Source organism: Scyliorhinus torazame, chromosome 6, assembly GCF_047496885.1.
Source record: "Scyliorhinus torazame isolate Kashiwa2021f chromosome 6, sScyTor2.1, whole genome shotgun sequence".
NCBI classification, from domain to species: Eukaryota; Metazoa; Chordata; class Chondrichthyes; order Carcharhiniformes; family Scyliorhinidae; genus Scyliorhinus; species Scyliorhinus torazame.
In genome coordinates this window covers 294,154,583-294,177,155 of record NC_092712.1, presented here as the reverse complement: position 1 = coordinate 294,177,155, position 22,573 = coordinate 294,154,583, and the positions used below count along the sequence as shown (strand labels likewise).

Below are 22,573 nucleotides of genomic sequence, written 5' to 3'. Positions count from 1 at the left end.
AGCCTAAGGTTCGCTCATTCTCACGGTCTCACAGTGAATTGACGGTATAACAATTTAATATCCATAGACAGTATCATGGAAGCCGCTCTAAAGCCAGATAAGCTCGAACTCGACGCACGCGCGTCGGAAACCAAGGAGATCTTTGAACATTGGCTTCGCTGCTTCGAGGCCTACCTTGACTCCTCCACAACGCCTCCCATTGAAACCCTCAAGCTGAGACTCCTCCACGCTCGGGTGAGCCATCGAATCTCCGTGATGATCGAGAAAGCGGCCACATACGAGGCGGCGGTCGTAACCCTCAAGGCGCATTTCGTGAAGCCTGTAAACGAGGTGTACGCCCGACATCGCCACACGACTCGCCGTCAACGCGCTGGGGAAAATCGCTAGATGAGTACCTGGAAAAACTGACCCTACTCGCGAGGAACTGCAGTTACCGGGATGTGACAGTGGAGGAACACATGAACCTACAGATCCGGGACAGCTACATGGCTGGGGTCCGATCGAACTACATCAGGCAGCGTTTGCTGGAAAGCGGGACCACTGACCTGCGGGACACGGTAAAGCTAGCTACCTCGTTAGAGGTGGCCTACCAGAACCTCAGTGCGTTCCCCGGCCATCTTGAGTGAAGGGATCATAGAGGCCAGCAACAGCCCCTGCAGAGCGCCAGTGGTGGTCGCCTGGACCAGGGAAAAGAACCGGATGGTTGTAGACTACAGCCAGACTATTAACCGGTTCACACAACTGGATGCGTACCCCCTCCCTCGCACAGCGGAGATGGTCAACCAGATCGCACAGTACCGGGTGTTCTCAACGGTCAATCTGAAGTCGGCCTACCACCAGCTCCCAATCCGCCCGGAAGAACGCACTACACTGCTTTTGAAGCAGCCGGCTGTCTCTTCCACTTCCTCAGGGTCCCTTTCGGCGTCACTAACGGAGTCTCGGTCTTTCAGAGAACGATGGACCGAATGGTAGACCAGTACGGTTTGCGGGCTACATACCCGTACTTGGACAATGTCACCATCTGTGACCATGATCAGCAGGACCATGACACCAACCTTCAGAGGTTCCTCCAGGCCGCCCAATCCCTCAACCTCACGTACAACAAAGAAAAGTGTCTCTTCTGCACTACATGACTGGCCATCCTCGGCTACGTCGTGGAGAATGGAGTCCTAGGGCCCGACCCCGACCATATACGCCCCCCTCATGGAACTCCCCCCACCCCACAGCCTCAAGGCCCTCAAAAGATGTTTGGGGCTGTTCTCCTACTACACCCAGTGGGTCCCCAACTATGCAGACAAAGCCCGCCCACTGATTCAAACTACCACTTTTCCCCCGACGGTTGAGGCCCGCTCGACCTTCAGCTGCATCAAGGCCGACGTCACCAAGGCCAACATCACCAAGGCCGCTATGCACGAGGTGGACGAGTCCGTCCCCTTTCAGATAGAGAGCGATGCGTCAGACGTTGCACTGCCCGCCACACTCAACCAGGCAGGCAGGCCAGTAGCATTCTTCTCTCGAACCCTCCACGCTTCCGAAATCCGACACTCCTCAGTCGAGAAGGAAGCACAAGCCATAGTGGAAGCCGTGCAGCACTTTAGGAGGTTCACCCTCGTCATCGACCAGCGGTCGGTCGCCTTCATGTTTGACAACGCACAATGGGGCAAAATAAAAATGACAAAATCCTGAGGTGGAGGATCGAACTCTCCACCTACAATTAAGATATCAAATATCGTCCTGGGAAGCTCAACGAGCCCCCAGATGCCCTGTCCCACGGCACATGCGCCAACGCGCAAGATGACCGACTTCGGGCTATCCACGATGACCTCTGCCACCGGGGGTCACCCGGCTTACCCACTTTATTAAAGCCCGCAATCTGCCCTTCCCCACCAAGGTGGTCAAGGCCATGACCAGGGACTGCCAGGTCTGCGCGGAGTGCAAACCGCACTTCTACCGGCCAGACAAGGCCCGCCTTGTAAAGGCCTCCCGGCCCTTTGAGCGCCTAAGTATGGACTTCAAAGGCCCCTCCCCTCCACCAACCGTAATATATACTTTCTAACCGTCGTCGATGAGTACTCCCGCTTCCCCTTCGCCGTCCCCTGCCCCAACATGACCTCGGCCACTGTAATAAAGGCACTGCACAGCATCTTCACACTGTTCGGTTTCCCTGCCTACGTCCACAGCGGCTGGGGCACGTCGTTCATGAGCGATGAGCTGCGTCAGTACCTGCTCAGTAAGGGCATCGCCTCGAGCAGGACTACGAGCTATAACCCGCAGGGAAATGGGCAGGTCGAGAGGGAGAACGCAACGATATGGAAGGCAGTTCTTCTGGCCCTCCGGTCTAGAAATCCCCCGGCCCCCCACTGGCAGGAGGTCCTCCCCAACGCTCTCCACTCCATTAGATCACTCCCCTGCACAGCCACGAACGAGACCCCTCACGACCGCTTGTTTTCTTCCCTAGGAAGTCCATCTCCGGGAACTTGCTTCCATCTTGGCTGACAACTCCGGGACCTGTCCTTCTCCGGAGGCACACGAGGAGACACAAGACCGACCCCCTGGTCAAGAGGGTCTAGCTGCTGCACGCCAACCCCCAGTACGCCTACATCGCGCATCAGGACGGACGGCACGATACAGTCTCCCTAAGAGATCTGGCGCCAGCTGGTTTCCCTGCCAATGCGCACCCCTCCCCACTGCCTACAGCCACCCCCTGCGCCACTTCCCCCCCCCCCCCCCCGGGTCTCCTGTTTTGGCCCGCACCGACACTGCCGTCACCCGCCACCCCCTTGCTTACCTCCACCCCCCCAACCGTCTCCGACATGCCAGACTGAGGCTCAAACTCCAGACACGACGCCCCCGGAGTCACCATCGGCAACGACCGTGCCCGCCGCATCGCCAGAGCTGAGGAGGTCTAAAAGAACGAACCGGCCTCCAGGCAGACTGAATCTCTAATGACCCCACGTCACCCCCGCTGGACTTGGATTTTTTTAAACAGGGGGTGAATGTATTTCACCTAATGCACGAGCTGTCTGGATAATGATTTGACCCATAACCTGGAAGTGATGATATGGGCTACTTCCAGGTACTGTACTGGATTCCCGGTGGGCTCCGCCCTCATCGGGGCCATATATAGTCCGGCCACCTGTGGGTGGCACTCTTTTGTACAGCCGACTCTGGCAGGCGAGTTCATGGATATTAAAGCCCAAGATTTACTCGGTCTCACAGTGACTTTACGGTATAACAAGTTCCCTTTGTGATTTCAATGTTTCTTCCCTCACCCAAAAAAACAAATAGGTATACCCGGAAAGAATACCGAAACAGGATTTATAATTTAAGGAAATGTTCCATTACAGGTGCGTTTTAGATACACATGTACAATGCACATATCAAAAACTTGCAGCTATTCACAGAGAACAGCAATTGCCAAAAATATGCTCAGGTGTGCCCATTTAACATCAACAATTCAGAATGGGGTGATAGTGAAGTGGTGGGTATGAAATATTTTCAACCCGACATTTGACCGTAATGACAGCATGGTTTGGTGTATCAATGTTTATCCACTCAAGTGCCACAAAACTAATCCACCAAGACAAAATGTTTCTTTTATCCAAAGCCATCCCACCTTCCACCAACATTGCAATCGGTAAATGTCACAGCAGCATTGTGATGAAGCCCAGGTTTAATGCCTTTATTTATCAAGCAGTGTGTAGACAAGGGAGGCACTATACATAGACAGACCAAACCTGCACCAACTCCACTGCAGGGCTTTTCTCCCAATCATACATCATATTTCAGTTGACAGGAAGAACAGCAAACGCTACCTTTTATGGCTCTTAAACTTGCAGCAACAGGTGGCAGATTTGTGAAATTTGTAAGAAAGCGCATTTTCCTTTTAGCATTAGTACTGTTAAGTGACAGTCCAAGCTATACAGGGTTCGATGAACCCCAAGAATGTACCCAGTCCACTGAACCGTTCTAATATTAACATTTAAAAACTCAAAATTTCAATTTTTTTCCCCCCTGCATAGACAAAATACAAGCGGAGACTTCAAAGTTGGATCTCATTTCCTTATACAAAGTAGAGAAAATGGCACCCCTTCCTCCACTATCGATGCACAGTGACCATAGTGTGGACCACCTACGGAGTCATTTTCAAACTTAGGGTCATGAGCGGTTGTCGTGGCGTTCCCGATCGCAGGAAACTGCTCAACCTCCGCAACTGGGTTTTTCCAAAATGACGGCCGCGACTGGCTTTAATAAACCAGGCCGCCCCGTGCATGCGTGTCCCCTCAGCAGTGCATAGGCCCAGAACCCAGAGAGGCCAGCCACTTCCTCTGAACGTCAGCGCGCTGACCCAGGAGCAGATTGTTTTTGAAAAATCGATGGGAGTATTCTCTTCAGAAGCAAAGGCAGGGAGGTCATGTGCCCTGTGCACCGGCGTCATGTGCTCTGGGTGGGAAAGAGATTCCTCCATTTTGTAGATGCCAGCAGTGCTGGTATGAACTCAATGGAACAACCCACTAAAGAAGCTTAAATGGATGGCACGGTGGTGCAGTGGTTAGCACTGCTGCCTCACAGCGTCGAGGACCCGGGTTCAATCCCAGCCCCAGGTCATTCTGTGGTGTTTGCATATTCCCCCCGTGTCTGTATGGGTCTCACCCCCACAAACCCAAAGATGTGCAAAGTAGGTGGATTGGTCACGCTAAATTGCCCCTTAATTGGAAAATTGGGTACTTTAAAATTGATTTTAAAAATAGAAGCTGAAATCAGGAACAAAGCAGTATTCGAGGGATGGGTTTATTAATTGTGCCAATGCAAATCAGGATGCAAAGCCCATGTGTGTTGTATGCAGGGAAGTACTGGCGAAAGATTAAAGTCCTCAAAACTTCAACAGCATTTGAAGACCAAGCATGGCGAGTTTGAGGACAAACCTCTGATTGTTCAGATGCTGTGAGATACATCAGCTGAAGCCCTTAGCAGAAATGTAACATTGAATGGCAAAACAAGGTGAGATTGTGAGGGTCAAGCAGGCTCAGCTGCCACATTAAAGGTAAGCAATAGTGGTTGGTCGCGAAGTTTGGCCGGCGTGGGTCACGGAGGTCAGCCAGTCGGCAAAAACAAGTCCCAGGCAAAAAACGTTTGAAAAACACTGCTCTACATGATGAAAGCTGCTGCAGTGCCAAAGATCTTTCGACAACATCTCCCAAACCAGCAACCTCTACCACCTAGAATGACAAGAGCAGAAGATGCATAGGAACACCACCACGTGGAAGTTCCCTCAGAGTCACTCACCATCTCATCTTGGAAACAGATCACCGTTCCATCCAGTACGCTGGGTCAAAATTCTGGAATTTCCTCCCTAACAGCATTGTGGCTGTACCTACACCACATGGGTTGTAGCGGTTCAAGCTCCACCACCACCTCAAGGGCAATAAAATTGTTGGCATAACCAGTGATCTATGTTCAGTGAAAGAATAAAGAAAGATTGTTTTTCTGGTGGTTGGGATGGCTAATAATGGGGACAGTAGAACAGAAGAGAGACTTCTGTTGCGAGGCTGCGGAGTGACTTCTGGGATTAGTGGTGGAGGCAGAAACCTAGACAAAATTAGAGATTTGCATGCTAGTGTTCATTGCTTGGGAGCTTCGAACATCATTAAGAAAGGCACACAGACTGTGCAAGTTAATTGATATATTAATTAAATAATAAATCAAACTTAAGAAAAGAAGTTGGGCAAATGGGAAGCGAAGAGATAAATAAACAAGTGTAAACATGTCCTTCAGATGCACAAAAGGCTACTGGGATACAAGCAAATCACTGAAAAGCCCAACATTTACTTCCCATCCCTAGCTGCACTGGGGATGGTGATGTTTGACCTCCTGCCAGAATGTGGCGACTAAGGGCTTGTCACAGTAACTTCATTGAAGCCTACTTGTGACAATAAGCGATTATTATATTGTAGCCCTTTCCTTTCCAAAAGGTGATAGAGGTCACAGGTTTTGCGGCTGTTGCCAGGACAAACTGGCTGTGATGGTCTTCACTGTCAATATCCAGGCTCATGCACACATGAAATTATCCATCAGCAAAGGCAGCTATGAGGTATTCTGCAAGACACTTCTGACCTTATTGCAAAGCACAGACACTACATTGCATTAAAGTGATACGGCGATATCCGACTAGTCAAGTTACTGTGGTGATATGCATCACTGTAAATACACAAGGGGTTAATGTAAATACACTTAGACTAGATAAACACTAGAGGGAGCACCAGAGACATCATGACACAGATATTCAACCAATAGGCCAATAAGATAGGACACGACCAATGGGCATTCAAGACACACCCAGGAGGTGACACTACCACAAGGGGGCTACCCATATAAAATGGCAGGGCACACATGCTCTCTCTCTTTCCATAGGCGATACTCAGAGACAGGAGCAGATCAGGGAAGCATCACACCCACCGCACGGATTAGAGCAGACTGGTTTGTTAGATATAGTTAGACTATAGCCTTAGAATAAAAGGGAGTCACTTTAGAACAGAGATGAGGAGAAATTTCTTCAGCCAGAGAGTGGTGGGTCTGTAGAATTCATTGCCACAGAGGGCGGTGGAGGCCGGGACGTTGAGTGTCTTTAAGACAGAAGTTGATAAATTCTTGATTTCTCAAGGAATTAAGGGCTATGGAGAGAGAGCGGGTAAATGGAGTTGAAATCAGCCATGATTGAATGGTGGAGTGGACTCGATGGGCCGAATGGCCTTACCTCCACTCCTATGTCTTATGGTCTTATTAGCAAGAGAGTCGAACTCAAGTAAGAGAATAGTTGACAGTTCAATAAATGTGTTAAAGCTATCTCCAAGTCTGAACCTTCCTTTGTCAGACTGTACATCAAGGAAGCAACTTATGCTACATCAAGAAGCATAACATGACAGTTACATGAAAGGAAATTAATAACAACAACCATATCAGTCAACTTTGTAATGGAACCATATTTCTTTCTTGGAGCTATAAAATCAAGAACGCCTCCAAAACGTTAGTCATATAGATGCACAATATCCATAGAATACCTAGAATGCAGAAGGAGCCCATTCGGCCCATCAAGTATGCACCGAACCTCCGAAAAAACACTCTGCCTTGACTCACTTGCCTGCCCTATCTCTGCAACCCCATACATTGATCATGGCCAATCTACCCAACTTCTGCACATCTTTGGACGGTAGGAGGAACCCATGCAGACAGAGGGAGAGTGCACAAACCCCACACAGATAGTCACCCAAGGCCAGAATAGAACCCGGGTCTCTGGAGCTGTGATGCAGCAGTGCTAATCACTGTGCCGTAAACAAAATAAAATGAAGCAATCCCATCTACTATGTGCTTAAAAAGTTTTGTTTTTTGCCCCAATGGTTACCCAAAACGCACAATTAAAAAAACAACTTTTGCTCTACTAGTTCATGTATTCATCAATGTAGCAATAATTTGCCTCAAGAGTAGGTGCATTATAGTGAGATATAACATGCACAAATATTCGGACTAGAGGAGTTCACAAGTATTAAGTTTCAATCGATTGAAGTTCGCCTCATTGGACTACAGCCCTTTAAAACTAATATACACAACGCAGGATTTAAATTTTAGTTTAAGTTCTCCAGAAAATGAAGGACATAGTTTTGATAAAAGCACCTCATCATAAAGCAAAGTGTTCACCTACAATTAATTCCCACTCAAGTACAAGGACCTATGCCAGAAAACTGTGGGGTCAATTTTGCGAGACTTATTTAAATATGGAACAAGAGAAAATCCCAGTATTTTACCCAGTTTCCATATCTGACACACAATGGGCCATTAGCATTTGATTGAACGCCAAATCCGTCAACGGTTAGGAGATGGGAAAGAGTTTAGACACTCCAGTAGAGAAAATTATACACCGTTCGCCACACTAACTCTTCGGCCACAAGAATCTATTAAAAGTTCACCACAATTTACATACAACTAGCATGTTTCAGAAGTGCCTTCTTTCTTTTGGAAAAAAAAGTCATTTACATTTGGACACCTGTTTATTCTGTAGTAATTCCAGTCAGATTATGAGACCTGCGTTTTAATTTTTATCCAACGTATTCTTTGATCTCCAGTAAGGTGCTAAGCCCTGATGCAACCAATGGACCAAAGGAAACGGAGAACAATGATAGCAGTTCTGCAAATACCAGAATTCAACATTCCCATTTTCAGAATTGCAGCTGTACTGAGGCCACTTCAGGTCGGGCGAAAATTCTAATTATTCCGTTCTGCCTCCTCCAGAGGTCAATACAAAATTCAAATGAAGGCTCATTCATTCTGGTTCACTTTGTGCACATAAAGACAGCTACTTAACGCAACATGGTCCCACCTCTAGTGCCGAAGACCTAGGTCAGTAGCCTGGAACTCCCCACCCAACACCATTGTGGGAGAACCATCACAATGAAGGCTGCAGAATTCAGCTGAAAGCAGGGATGGAATACAAGTGTTGCCTTGCCAGCATCATAAGATGCAGAAAATAAATAAAAATGAAAAGGAAGTTATGCGTTGCAAACCATTCCTAAAACACCCATCTTCAAAACTGTAGGTTCAGATGCCACACCTTTTGCCAGCTATTTCGAAATGCCATTCTATTGATCTAATTGTCTCAGGTGTGGGCTTAACCCCACCCAGGTGGTATTGGTTAGCACTGCTACCTCACAGCACTGGGGACCTGGGTTCAATTCCAGCCTTGGGCGACTGTCTGTGTGGAGTCTGCACTGTCTCCCAGTGTGTGTGTGTGTTTACTCAGGTGCTCCAGTTTCCTCCCACAATCCAAAGATGTCCAAATGGCCTCCTTCTGCACAGAATGATGCCATAATAAACAGTAACAGTTACCTTGCTGCGATGTCCCTTTGTGCAGTATTCCCTCCTTTCTATTTCCAAATATTGAAAGCCAGAGGTGAAAACAGTTGTAGATAAGCAAATAATTGAATCCAAAACAACTAGATTATATCCTTGGAACTATCATTCGGACTATGGTACAATAAGTAAAATTGTTAAAATGCTCCCAGTATTGAAACTGAACTTGACAGCGACTCAAGTACTACAAATTTTAAAAAAGTTATATTTGACATCTTGTTTACAGATGAACAGTTTTGCACAAAGGGACAAACAGCAAGGTAACTGTTACCGTTTATTGTGGAATCATAGAACTCCGAGGCCCCCAGCCTCCCAAGCCCAACGTATTATGGGAGGGGCCCCTCGCTCTCTTCCTCCCCCCACCCCCCAAAACACCCATGCAGGACACCCTCGCCAGCACACAAAAATGCTACACTGCACAATTTTGGGTTGTGGGGGCGAGACCCTTACGGACACGGGGAGACGGTGCAAACTCCACACGGAAAGAGACCCGGGGCTAGGATGGAACCAAGGTCCTCAGTGCCATGAGACAGCAGTGCTAACTACTGCTCCACTGTGCTGCCCTCCTGTTACTTATGAATGTTGTTCTGGTCTTATTACACTCCCTACTGCACAGCATTCTTGCCATGATCTCTGCACTCCCTCCACCATTGAAGACAGTCTTTAAAGCCACCTGGAAACGAGCTCTGGAACTCCCTTCTTAACTGTTTCCCCACCCCCAACCCACTCCTCCCCCCACCCACCCCCCCACTCTTTTCCTCTCCCCAGAGAGATTTCTTAAACCCTACTTCTTGTGCCCGAACTTCAGACTACTTGCTGTAACACTCGGGTGCCAAATGCTGCCAGATAACATGCCCAGGAAGCACCTTGGGAAATCTTTGCCTTAAGTGATTATTGAAAACCTGTTGTGAAGTGACACAGAAATGCAAACCCCATCAGCAGACTGCAGAAGAATATAGAAAATTATAATTTAGTTTTTAAACAGATGTATATATTTTGTTGACCACATTCCCCTCCTTGGAGTATTTGAACAAGCACCAACCGAAAACTCTGGATTATGCACCATTGGCACTTCGCAGTCTGGACACGAAGACCATGGGTGCAATTCCCTACCTTGTGCTGCCGGTAGCCGAGCTCCAGAAAACGGGATTGGCGCCAACCCATTTCCAATGCTCAGAACCCCTCCCCCCTCGGCACGGGATCACGGTTCATGCCCCCTTCGGGAGCCAGCACCATATCCTCCGGGCTCATGTGATTCTCCGGCGGCACAGGATCGAGGTTCGTGCCCCCTTCGGGAGCCAGCACCATATTCTCCGGGCTCATGTGATTCTCCGGCTCAAACAGAATTAAGTGCTTTCCGATTGCCTCCCTTTACGCGGAGTAATTTTGAAGTGGTCATCTGGAAATTGATATCATTTAACTCAGTTTGTAGTGGTCCAGGAGCTGTCAATTAAAGCTTGATATTCATAAACATTGCAGTTAGAGCATTTAGTGTGAAAGATGATGAATAGAACAATGCTGACAGCTGTGGTGTGTGGAAGCGGTCAATCACAGCCGAGTAAACGCAAGAGAAATGAATGAACAGCTTGCAGCTCAAAGATCTGAGGGGGGAGTTAAACATAACTGGCTGGTTTTTTTCTTTCCAGGAATTGACAGGTGCTGCATCCTCAGCCTGAGTCAGCGGGCGTATTATCCAGGTGAGGTTGCAGCAGTGATTTCTTTTTTCCACTGCCTCTTTCTAGACTGCTCTTTAGCTTCCAGACAGGGGTCTCACTTCTCGTGGGCTTGCTTGGGGGTGGGGGTGGGCGGCCAGTCACGGGACCTAGCTATCTGCTCAAAATGGGGGTCCTGGTGGTTGATGGGATGGCCAAGGTTGTTGGCCATCCCATGGAGTCGGAGACGTCAGGCGAGACAGCAAAATCCTCAAATGGTAAAAATACCACATCCGTCTTTTCTTCCTAGATTTTACAAGAGGACGCTGCAAGTATTCAGCACCCAAGACTGAACACCCAGTGAAAATAGGCCAGTCATTGAACATATACAAATATCCTTTGCCAAGGATTAATGATTCATATATCTCCAGTATCGCTCAAGTGTGGCCCTGGACAGTGAATTTTCATAGCTAGGAGGACAATCAATCACAACTGTGTGCGCGTCTGATCCTCTCCTCACTCAATTCTGACATAAATTCAATGCACCAGGGGCTACTGCATAGTGATCATGTACAGGAAAACTAGATGATTTTTCTTCCCTCCTTTGCCTAGGGAAGAAAATTTGTAGTTGTAAACACTGCCTGGATGGAGGGTAGACTGGAAAAGCGAGCATGGCGCAGGTCCCAAGTCGAGCAGTTGGCAAATGTGGGTCCCAGGAAAAAAATGTTTGAAAAACAGTGATTTATATCACCAGCAACCCACCTGCACTCCGTAACCCTTGCCCAACAAAATGAAAAAAATCAATTTTAAAATTTAACTGGCACAGCTTCACTAGTTTTTTTTTTTAAGGCGTTCCCGATTTCAATTACCGTTTGCTTGAAGTGCTCCCCATCTACCCTCTCAGCTGCTTTAAGCATCTTAAAGATTGGAATTAAATAACCCCTTAAATCTTCTACACCAGAGTATGCAAGCCTGATCTACTCAACCGGTCTTCAGAATTTAACCCTTTCTTCAAAACCACTTTCTTTCTACAGGTTCAATCTTCACCACATTCTTCACGTCCCATCCATGTCACACCTGAACTTATCATTGTATTTGATAGCACGTGGTGGGAGGGGAGGAGCATTTTACCCCCAATTCATTCTTAATTGGGCAGTCACCCTTTCAAATACATGTTGAGAAACAATAAAAAGTAGAGTCCTGGGGCGGGATTCTCCGACCCCCTGCCGGGTCGGAGAATCGCCGGGGGCTGGCGTGAATCCCGCCCCCGCCGGTTGCCGAATTCTCCGGCACCGGATATTTGGCGGGGGCGGGAATTGCTCCGCGCCGGTTGGCGGGCCCCCCCCGGCCCGGATGGGCCGAAATCCCGCTGCTGGAATGGCTGTCCCGCCGGCGTGGATTAAACCACCTCTCTTACCGGCAGGACAAGGCGGCACGGGCGGGCGCCGGGGTCCTGGGGGGGGGTCTCCACCATGGCGGAGGCGGAAGAGACCCCCTCCACTGCGCATGCGCGGGGATGCCGTGAGCGGCCGCTGACGCTCCCGCGCATGCGACGCCCGGCAAAGTCATTTCCACGCCAGCTGGTGGGGCACCAAAGGCCTTTCCCGCCAGCTGGCGGGGCGGAAATCAGTCCGGCGTGGGCCTAGCCCCTCAAGGTTAGGGATCGGCTGCTCAAAATGCGGAGGATTCCGCACCTTTGGGGCGGCACAATGCCGGACTCGCCGTTTTTGGCACCGGTCGGCGGACATCGCGCCAATTGCGGAGAATTCCGCCCCTGGTTTTGGCCATATCCCCAGTGGTGTGTGAACTCAACACCAATATAATAATCATAATTATACCATAAGTAAAACCTAAGGGATACAGAGAGAATACAGAGCGATTGGCATTTAAGTTGAGACACAAGCCAGGCTATAAAGCTGCAAGGTAATTTGGGGAGGCCTCCTCCAGTGCTGAAAATCCTAGGAGGTTTTGAAATTTAAAGAATGCCATTAGTCCTGCTGCTCTTCTATGGCATCTACAATGTCTGTGTCCTTTTCTGGTTACGATGACCAGAATTCAACTTTCTCCAAATGTAGTGAGATAGCTTAAAAACTCAATAGTTCAGTGTCATTCTGTTATAGGTTTCGGACAGTGAGCTGTTCGCCCCCACCTCTCCTTCCTCCCTCCCCACACCCCAGCAATCCATGATGTGAAGGGAAAGGTATGACACCATCAGGAACCATCCGTGCTGTCACAGATCTGATTGTACGAAAGCAACTTTGCTATCAGCAGCAAACTTGACGAGTTTACATTTGATTCCAATATCCAGGTCATTAACTTAGATTAGAATCAACAAGGGTTCAAGGATCAGGCCCTGCAAAATTCCCTTCAATTCCTTATTTTTCCTTCCCCCAACAAACCTCTTCATTGTTTTAAATTCATTTCTTATCTGGTTCCACATTCTGCCAGAGATCTTGTCTGCTGCTACAAGATAAATTAAGATTCTTGTGTGGACAATAAGCGGTTTATATATCTGATTTAGAATTGATATAAAGGGTGTTGAAAAAGCAAAGTGAATCATTCAGTCAAAAATACATGAATTAGTTGTTTGCCTTGCACTCACATTTAAATCAATACTCAGGACATTAATCATTGACTCAATGAGCGATACATTTTATTATGCTCCCCATTATACATTGAGACAATTATAATATTGAAGGAGCTTACAATTGCACACATCACTTTATCAAGCGGATCACCAAGTCAGCTGTTTACAAGCTTTCTCTGGTTAAGGATCCCCTAAAGTTTATAGTGTGAAATTCTGTGGAATCTCAACTTTCGATCCTTCTATGCAAGAACAATATTTCTTGAAAATTTGGATACAATTTTCAAACAATCTGAAAATTGCGCAGAATCCTTTTATAGATGCTCGCTGAACCCTGGTTGAACAACATTGCGCTCATGTATAGTATTGTGTAAAGGAAAATGATTTACTTGTAATAAAAGGCAAGTGCATAATGCCATAAACTCAAATCGAGCCCCAACTTCAATAACTTGACAGGCTTTGAAATTTTTAAAAAATCATACAACAAATACAAACTTAAATTGTAATTTGAAAAACTTTACTTCATTCCTGTGTGCAACTGCAATTACTCCAAACAATGTCAACCAGAGCTTGGGCTACTGCCCCTTAAAGCAGAAAGGAGCAAATAAATTACAAGTGAGTACATTTCAGAAGTGCTTTATTGACTGTAAAGCACTTTTAAGGGGGCCCCGTGTTTGCAATCTGGAATACACTTAAGGGAAATTAATTTGTCAGGCTATGAGAAAGGGGTCTTTGAGCACAGCTAACTCAATTGCACTTGGAAGGGGCCAGTATAGACTCATGGGGAAATGGCCTCTTTTATGTTGTAACCATTCTATGATTCTATGAAAAGCAAAAAGAATCAAGTTTTTTTTATGTGTTTCTTTTTCTTGCTTTTTGTTTAGTTTCCGTCATTGCCACAAAATGTTCCAAAGTATCTTCTTGCCAATTCAATACTTTGAACTGTAGTCACTGTAGAAATGCATGAACTGTAACTTTACGCATAGCAAGTCCTGACAAACAAACGCGGTAACAACCAAATAATTTTTTATTTTTTTTAAGCACGAGATAAATATTGGCAGGGGAACTACCCTGCACTTCAAATAATGCCATGGGATTACATCCCATAAGAGAGCCAATAGGACTGTGCCACCAAAGGATAGTCTTGACACTGCCAGTGCTGTACTAAATTGTGACCACGCCTGTGGACAACCCACAAGTCTTCTCACTCCAAAGAGAGATTGCTACCACAAAGCCATGGCTAACACCAAATTGAATCAGGGTGACTCACAGTTGGGTGGTTTGCCTCCATGATTGGAACAAAACAGGCTTGCCAACACTCACTCCCAACACTTGGAACTCAAGAATGACTTTGTGCACGAGGCATCAGAAAGCAACGGACACACACAAAACAGTGTTGTGCAAAAGCTGGTGCTTTGCAGAATGGAGAGACTGCAAAGCAAGACATCCAATAAAAATTGCATTCAGTCATCCAGTGCTTGCTTACCATCTTTGACATTAGTCAATAATCCTGTTCAACCGCATTGCCTTCTAGTTTCAGCCAATTATATTGCAGAGGACATCCATTGTTTTATACCACTTGTCACAAAATAACCACCTTGTTTGAAATATAATACAAAGGTTCACTTGTCAGCACATAAGGCACATGCCAACAAGTAAGTCTTTACTTTCTTCTGACGTTCATACAAACAAAATATTTTGGATTGACAAGGTTTCCCTTTCTCTTATGCATCCAGTGAAAAGACTGAGAAATATAATGCTCCTTTCTCTACAGCTCTAGAATTTTTCTTCATTTTACACAAGAGAAGGAATAGGAAAACATGTTACAGATTTGTTATAGAATGCACAGTGCAGAAGGAGGCCATTCGGCCCATCGAGTCTACACCAGTCTCTGAAAGAGCACCCTACCTAAGCCCACACCTCCACCCTATCCTCTTAACCCAACAACCCCACCTAACTTTTGGACACGAAAGGGCAATTTAGAGGGACCAATCCCCCTAACCCACATATCTTTGGACTGTGGGGGGAAACCGGGAATCCCGGAAGAAACCCATGCAGGCACAGGGAGAACGTACAGACTCCGCACATACAGTGACCGAAGCCGGGAATCGAACCTGGGTCCCTGGCGCTGTGAAGCACCAGATACCGACATAGGCACAGGGGGAATGTGTAAACTCCACATGGACAGTGACCCAGGGCAGGGATCAAAGTCAGGTCCTCGGTACCATGAGGTAGCAGTGCTAACCAGTGCACCACCATGTCGCACTTCTTTAACTACGTTTTTAACAGCACGATAACTGTAAATTAATTCCAGTCAACCTCTGGCACTGAAACTTTACTGTGACAAATACGAAACATCATCTCCTTCAAGTTTTAATCTTTGTTGGAGATCTTTTTAGATTCAAATGAAGTTTTTATTTTTCTCTCTAAATCTAATCTTTTCTCTCTTTTTTTATTTCTCTTCCAGGACCTGCCTGGGTAAATGTAATGTTCATTATAAAAGACCATAAAACCATGAGACATTGCCATCGGTTTGCTACGCCATCCAATCATGGCCGATATGTTTTTCATCCCCATTCTCCTGCCTCCTCCCCATAGCCCTTGATCCCCTTATTCGTCAAGAACCTATCTATCTCTGTCTCGGTGATATCTATTTTTTTTGTTACACTCTTACATTGCTCATTTCACAATCCTTCAAATCGGATTGGTTAATTAGACACAAAGTTGTTTGCCTTATTCACTCAAGATTTCAGATGTCCTGTACAAAAAATGGCTTCGAAGTGTAGGGTCTTACAACGAACATCAAGCTATGTTTTTAACAAAGCTAATTTATTAACACTACAATTAAATAGATTTGAACTTACCAAGATTTACAAGATTACAGCTAAACTAAACAATGATTATATTCTAAAAACATGACTACTCTCTTACCCACCTAATCACTTTCTTCCAGAATCTAGGGTATCAAGTGATTCACATGTGTACTCTTGATCGCCATCTAGTGGTTGGAAGTATTCACATTAAATTGTTAACCCTTCATTTGCAATACATAGTCATAATCCCCACCACCCAAAGATATGCAGGGTAGTGGATTGGCCACGCTAAATTGCCCCTGAATTGGATTTTTTTTAAGCATGTAGGTAAGTGTTGGGAAACGGAAAAAGGGGATTAGGAGAGAGACTGCGCTAATTAGTCGAGATACGCGCCCAGAGTTGAAAAGTCGATGCCAACAATCAAGACTCAACAAGTGACAACTTCAGCAAGATGTGCAACTAGTCCCAAGTCCATGAAACCCCCACTCTCACACACACAGGTCAACTTCTTCAGGCAGAATCGTAAAAGCTGGGCAGGCACTAGTCGAGTAAACCCCTCAATATTTACCTTCTAGATGAAAAACAATCCATTAAAATAACAGCCTTAAGAAAGAGCCATCCAGACTCGAAACGTTCGCCCCCCTTCCCACTCCCTATATTTCTGTTTTTGATTAAAACAACAGACCGGATGGATAAATTGAACACAAATTTCACCATCTGCTGTGGTATTTGAACTCAGGACCCCAGAGCATTACCCAGAGTCACTCGATTACTAGTCCATTGATAATACCACTTTATCACAGCTATCCCCTGACCTGATGCATAGCTTCACTGAGCTCCAATACATACAGAAACAGATACCCAAGATTTCAGATTAAAATAATCAACTCCAAAGGAAGTTCTCCTATTTTTAAACCACGTCCTGGTTTCACACAATCCAAAAATTAACTTGCATTAACAGAAGTCAACCCCTCAAGAGAGTTCCTCAAGAGAGTTTCAACATCTAGTGAAGACCCTCTTTCCCCCCCCCCCCCCCCCCCCAATTGCTCACCAATTTTAGCCAAACCAGCCACCAATACCCAGCTGGCAATGGTGTAGGGGTCTTCCACATGTTGCCAATCAACGGTGACGATCTGGTAACGGCTGGACTTGGAGTTGGGGCCGGCCGGAGTCTCCCCAGTGACCCGACTGGGTTCACCCGTTCCTTCTGCCGAACAGCCGAGCAATGCAGCCAGAGCCAGCAGCAGCACAAGAGACCAAAGACTGCAGCCACCCCCACACCGGCGCCTATCCCCGGCCATGTCGGAGTGCTCAGGCAAAAACCCTCTTAAACTGCTACATTTATAAAGCCGGTCAATTAAAAGGAGGTGGGGCCTGTGTGTCACCTCGGACAGAATTACAGTAACTGCACCTATAATTACACCAAGACTTCGCTCCCTCTCTCCTTTGCCAGCTAGCTCAATGAAACCTTGTGGCCAGTGTCCTCCTTCCTTCAGCTCAAGCTCAAAGTTAAAGGTTTCCTTTGCAGAAAGTCTATTCCAAAAGGCTTGTCCTTAGTGTTCTTTACTCCCGTGGGGAGGGGGAAGAGAGATCAGAGCGGAGACGAATGTCATTGGGACCAGGGCCTCAACGAAGGCAGACCCAGTCAGTATTACTAATCCCTGGGATCCTGATTGTGTGGGGAGTGAGTCCATCACAGGAGGGGATACAGACAGGGGGGCCAGCACCATCCCTAGGCTACCTCTCACTGTAAACTTCATTCCCCTTTGTGACATCCTCTGTCAAAATTAATTCTCCCCCCACAAAAAAAATGTAAACATCTTCCTTCCAGCAAGTTGAGACATTTCGTGCTCCCCCTCGCCCCCCCCCCCCCACCACAAAAGTTTCAGCTGTCAAACATTCTAACCACCAAACAGAAAAACACACACGTTCAGCTACTTACCCAGCCAGAAAGCACAGGGCATGTGCCATGGTAGAGAAAGCAACGAGACATTTGAACTCAGACCGACACCTTTCCCAAACTGCAGTGGTGATAAATCAGAATATTCATTTATATTCCAAAGAAAAAGACGCGTACAAACCCCGGCAGAGTTTGCATTAAAAATGCAAATTGCAAAGGTCACCTTTAAAAGAACAGTTAATAAATGAAGGGCCAATAGGATGTAACTTTTAGTTTGCTAACTCGCCTGCAGGATAGGGGCTTCTAGCAACATGGTCAGGTCGTAGGCCACGCATTGCTGGACCGTTGAACACATTGGCCCCTGATAATAGGATTTATATTGGCGACTTGTAGTAGAGAAAATTTAGAATGCAGTTGGGTACCCAGACGTCTCAAGTGAGAAAATGTTTATTTTAACATCGTTCATTTGTGGAGCTCACCGAGCATTAGAATAGCTAAATGTGAGGCAAGGGAGGGGGGGGGGGGGCTTTACCCCCGACGATGTCCCAGGCACTGATCTTGATCCTGAACGGGACAAGGATCCCCTGCAATGTGGGTCTTACAGACCGATTTCCTTGCTAAATGTAGATGAATGTGCGGAGGCTTTTGAACGTTATCATGATGCCGGAGGGGGAGGAGGAGATAGTGGTGGCGATGGACGCTGAGAAAGCCTTCGATAGGGTCGAGTGGGGGTACCTGCTGAAGAGGTTCGGGTTTGGGGAGGGGTTTGTCAGGTGGGTTAGGCTGTTGTATGAGGTCCCAGTGGTGAGTGTGGCCACAAATAGGAGGAGGTCAGAGTACTTTTGGTTGCACCGAGGGACGAGACAGGGATGTCCCCTGTCCCCCCTGCTCTTCGCACAAGCGATTGAACCCCTGGCTATGGCACTGAGAGAATCGAGGAGCTGGAGGGGGTTGGTGCGGGGTGGGGAGGAGCATAGGGTGTCGCTTTATGCGGATGACCTGCTGCTGTATGTGGCGGACCCGGTGGGAGGAATGCCAGAGGTAATGAGGATCCTTAGGGAATTCGGGGACTTTTCGGGGTACAAGCTCAATATGGGGAAGAGCGAGCTGTTCGTAGTTCAGCTAGGGGACCAGGAGAGGGAGATTGGCGAGCTCCCACTAAAAAGGGCGGAGAGGAGCTTCAGATATTTGGGGGTCCAGGTGGCCAGGAGCTGGGGGGCCCTGCATTGGCTTAACTTTACAAGGCTGGTGGAGCAAATGGAGGAGGAGTTCAAGAGGTGGGACGCGTTGCCGCTGTCCTTGGCGGGTAGGGTGCAGTCAATCAAAATGACGGTGCTCCCAAGGTTTCTGTTCCTGTTCCAGTGCCTCCCCGTGTTTATTCCGAAGGCTTTTTTCAGGCGGGTTAACAGGAGTATAATGGGGTTTGTGTGGGCGCGAGGGACTCCGAGGGTGAGAAGGGTGTTCCTGGAGTGGAGTAGAGATAGGGGGGGCTGGCGCTGCCCAACCTCTGTGGGTACTACTGGGCCGCCAATGCGACGATGGTGCGCAAGTGGGTGATGGAGAGGGAGGGGGCTGCATGGAAGAGGCTGGAGACGGCGTCCTGTGTGGGTACGAATCTGGGGGCGCTGGCAACGGCGCCTCTGCCGCTCCCTCCAAGGAGGTATACCACGAGCCCGGTGGTGGTGGCGGCCCTCAAAATTTGGGGGCAGTGGAGGCGGCATAGGGGGGGGGGGGGGGGGGGGAGGAGTTGGGGCCTCGGCATGGACCCCATTACGGGGAACCACCGGTTCGCCCCAGGAAGAACAGGTGGAGGGTTTTCGGGGTGGCACAGGGCAGGGATCCAAAAGTTGGGGGACCTGTTTGTGGACGGGAAGTTCGCGAGCTTGGGTGAGCTGGAGGAGAAGTGCGGGCTCCCCCTGGGGAACACCTTCAGGTACTTACAGGTAAGGACGTTTGCCAGACGGCAGGTGGCGGAATTCCCGCGGCTACTGCCACACACAGTACAGGACAGGGTGCTCTCGGGGGGTGGGTGGAAGTGGGGAAGATCTCGGAAACTTACCAGGTGATGCAGGAGGAGGAGGAGGCCTCGGTGGTGGAGTTGAAAGGTAAGTGGGAGGAGAAATTGGGAGAGGAGATCGAAGAGGGGACGTGGGCAGATGCCCTAGGGAGGGTGAACTCTTCCTCTTCGTGCACGAGGCTCAGCCTCATACAGTTTAAGGTGCTGCACAGGGCACACATGACCGGGACAAGGATGAGCCGGTTCTTTAGGGGTGAGGACAGGTGTGTTAGGTGCTCAGGGAGCCCAGCAAATCACACCCATATGTTCTGGGCATGCACAGCGCTGGAGGAATTTTGGAAGGGCATAGTGAGGACGGTGTCGAGGGTGGTTGGATCCAGGGTCAGACCGGGCTGGGGGCTCGCAATATTTGGGGTGGCAGAGGAGCCGGGAGTGCAGGAGGCGAAAGAGGCCGGAATTCTGGCCTTTGCGTCCCTGGTAGCCCGGCGAAGGATTCTCCTTCAGTGGAAAGATGAGAGGACCCCAAGCGTGGAATCCTGGATCAGCGATATGGCAGGGTTCATTAAACTGGAGAGGGTGAAATTCGCCTTGAAAAGGGTCGGTACAAGGGTTCTTTAGGTGGTGGCAACCGTTCTTAGGCTTTCTGGCAGAATGATAGACATTGGTAAATGGCAGCAGCTGCTCGAGGGGGGGGGGGGGGGGGGGGGGGGGGTGGGGGGGGGGATTTACTGTATTTTTGTTCATGTTATTTACACTGGGGGGTCTGAGGGGGTGTATACACCCGATGTGTTAAGTCGGGGTGATAATGTTAATTTATTATTTATGTACGGGGGGGGGGGGGGGGTTGCTTTTTTTGATTGTGTTCTGTACTTAACCCTGTTGGGTTCTTTTTTCTTTCTCATTTTGTTATTGATATTTTATGAGAACCTTTAATAAAAAGTATTTTTTTTTAAAAAGAATAGCTAAATGTGTGTGAGTCAACCATTAAATGTTTATTTTAAAAAGCCTGATTGACCCGAGTTTACCAGCATTTTCTGTTTTCAGATTTCCAACATCCGCAGTATTTTTCTTTTACTAAAGTTTAGCGAGGGCCTGCCCTCGGGAGGAAGGCAGATTGTTAGAGTTTCAATATTCACATGTCCAAGTGAGCAATTATAATTTGTTGGCAGACAAATGGTTGTGATGCCAGCAGGGATGGATCTCAGGGTAGGGACTCAAGTGTATGGCCAATGGCCTGACTTGGGTGGCCAGTCAAAATTTAAGCTATTCCACTTGTGGCCATATCATTCTCCAGCCAGCCCATCCTCAAGCTGTCGAGGGTGGTCCAGATTTTCCACACAAGGTTGAAACCTGGCACTTGACCGCTCGAGTCAGTGAACATGTTGCACTCAACTGTGAGGTGGGCCATCGAGAGGTGGGGTTGTCGTTAGTTTGCAGTGTATTCCAGTAAGGGCCAGAAGAATTTCCAAATGGGTGCATGTGTTCTGAGGACCTGTGTCAATGAGACTGCTTCAGTCAATGGAGGCCTTTTGAAGAGGTTATCCCTGCAGACCTCAGGAGATTCAGTATGTGCCAGCACAAGTCACTCGAGCTGAGAGAGTCTCAACATCCCAGAAATAATCCCCATGACTTCCTGTATTTTCGATAATTAATTATGGAAAGGACTCCAATTTCAAATTCTCCTTTCAGAACCTCCCAAATCTCTTTCAGCCGGTGTAGTTGTTATAATAGGGAAATCACAAGCTCCCACAAACAGCAGTGAGGTAATGCCCAGATAATCTGTTCTGTTTTAGTGATAGGAGTTGGGAGACAAATATTGCTGCTTCACAGCGCCAGGGACCCGGGTTCGATTCCCGGCTTAGGTCACGGTCTGTGCGTCTGTGCAGTGTTTGCACGCTCTCCCTATGTCTGAATGGGTTTCCTCCGGGTGCTCCGGATTCCTCCCACAAGTCCCAAAAGGCATGCTGATAGGTGAATTGGACATTCTGAATTCTCCTTCCATGTACCCGAACAGACGCCGGAATGTGGCAAATAGGAGATTTTCACAGCAACTTCATTGCAGTGTTAATGTAAGCCTACTTGATCCACTAATGAAGATTATTATAAAGATCATTATTGGCCAGAAAACTGTGCTTTGAGTCACTGCCATTGAATCATTAACATCTACAGAAGGGGCAAACTGGTTAATTGTTCATCAGAAACATTCCCTCGGTACTGCAGCAAAGTATCAACTTAGAATTTGTGCTCAAGTCTAATGCACTGAGACGGCGAACAAAGAACAAAGAAAAGTACAGCACAGGAACAGGCCCTTCGGCCCTCCAAGCCCGTGCTGACCATGCTGCCCGACTAAACTACAATCTTCTACACTTCCCGGGTCCGTATCCCTCTATTCCCATCCTATTCATGTATTTGTCAAGATGCCCCTTAAATGTCACTATCGTCCCTGCTGCCACCACCTCCTCCGGTAGCGACTTCCAGGCACCCACTACCCGCTGGTGTAAAAGATTTGCCTCATACATCTACTCTAAACCTTGCCCCTCGCACCTTAAACCTATGCCCCCTAGTAATTGACCCCTCTACCATGGGAAAAGCCTGACTATCCACTCTGTCTATGCTCCTCATAATTTTGTAGACCTCTTATCAGGTCGCCCCTCAACGTCCGTCGTTCCAGTGAGAACAAACAGAGTTTATTCAACCACTCCTCAT

General features: G+C 47.7%; 1 protein-coding gene across 4 annotated transcripts in view; it reads right to left on the bottom strand.

Annotated features, from left to right (window-relative positions):
* LOC140425513 (sodium/hydrogen exchanger 3) overlaps positions 1-22,573 on the bottom strand; it is a 146,534-nt gene that overhangs the window by 64,953 nt on the left and 59,008 nt on the right. The window contains exon 1 of one of the 4 annotated variants that reach the window (XM_072509877.1): positions 17,893-17,971. The exons of 2 other annotated variants lie outside the window; for them this stretch is intronic. In XM_072509877.1, the coding sequence (XP_072365978.1) occupies positions 17,893-17,914 (22 nt within the window). In that variant the 5' untranslated portion in view covers positions 17,915-17,971. Of the gene's footprint in view, positions 1-17,001; positions 17,332-17,892; positions 17,972-22,573 lie in introns of those variants that run through there. One more of the 4 variants, XM_072509873.1, reaches the window with a different exon arrangement.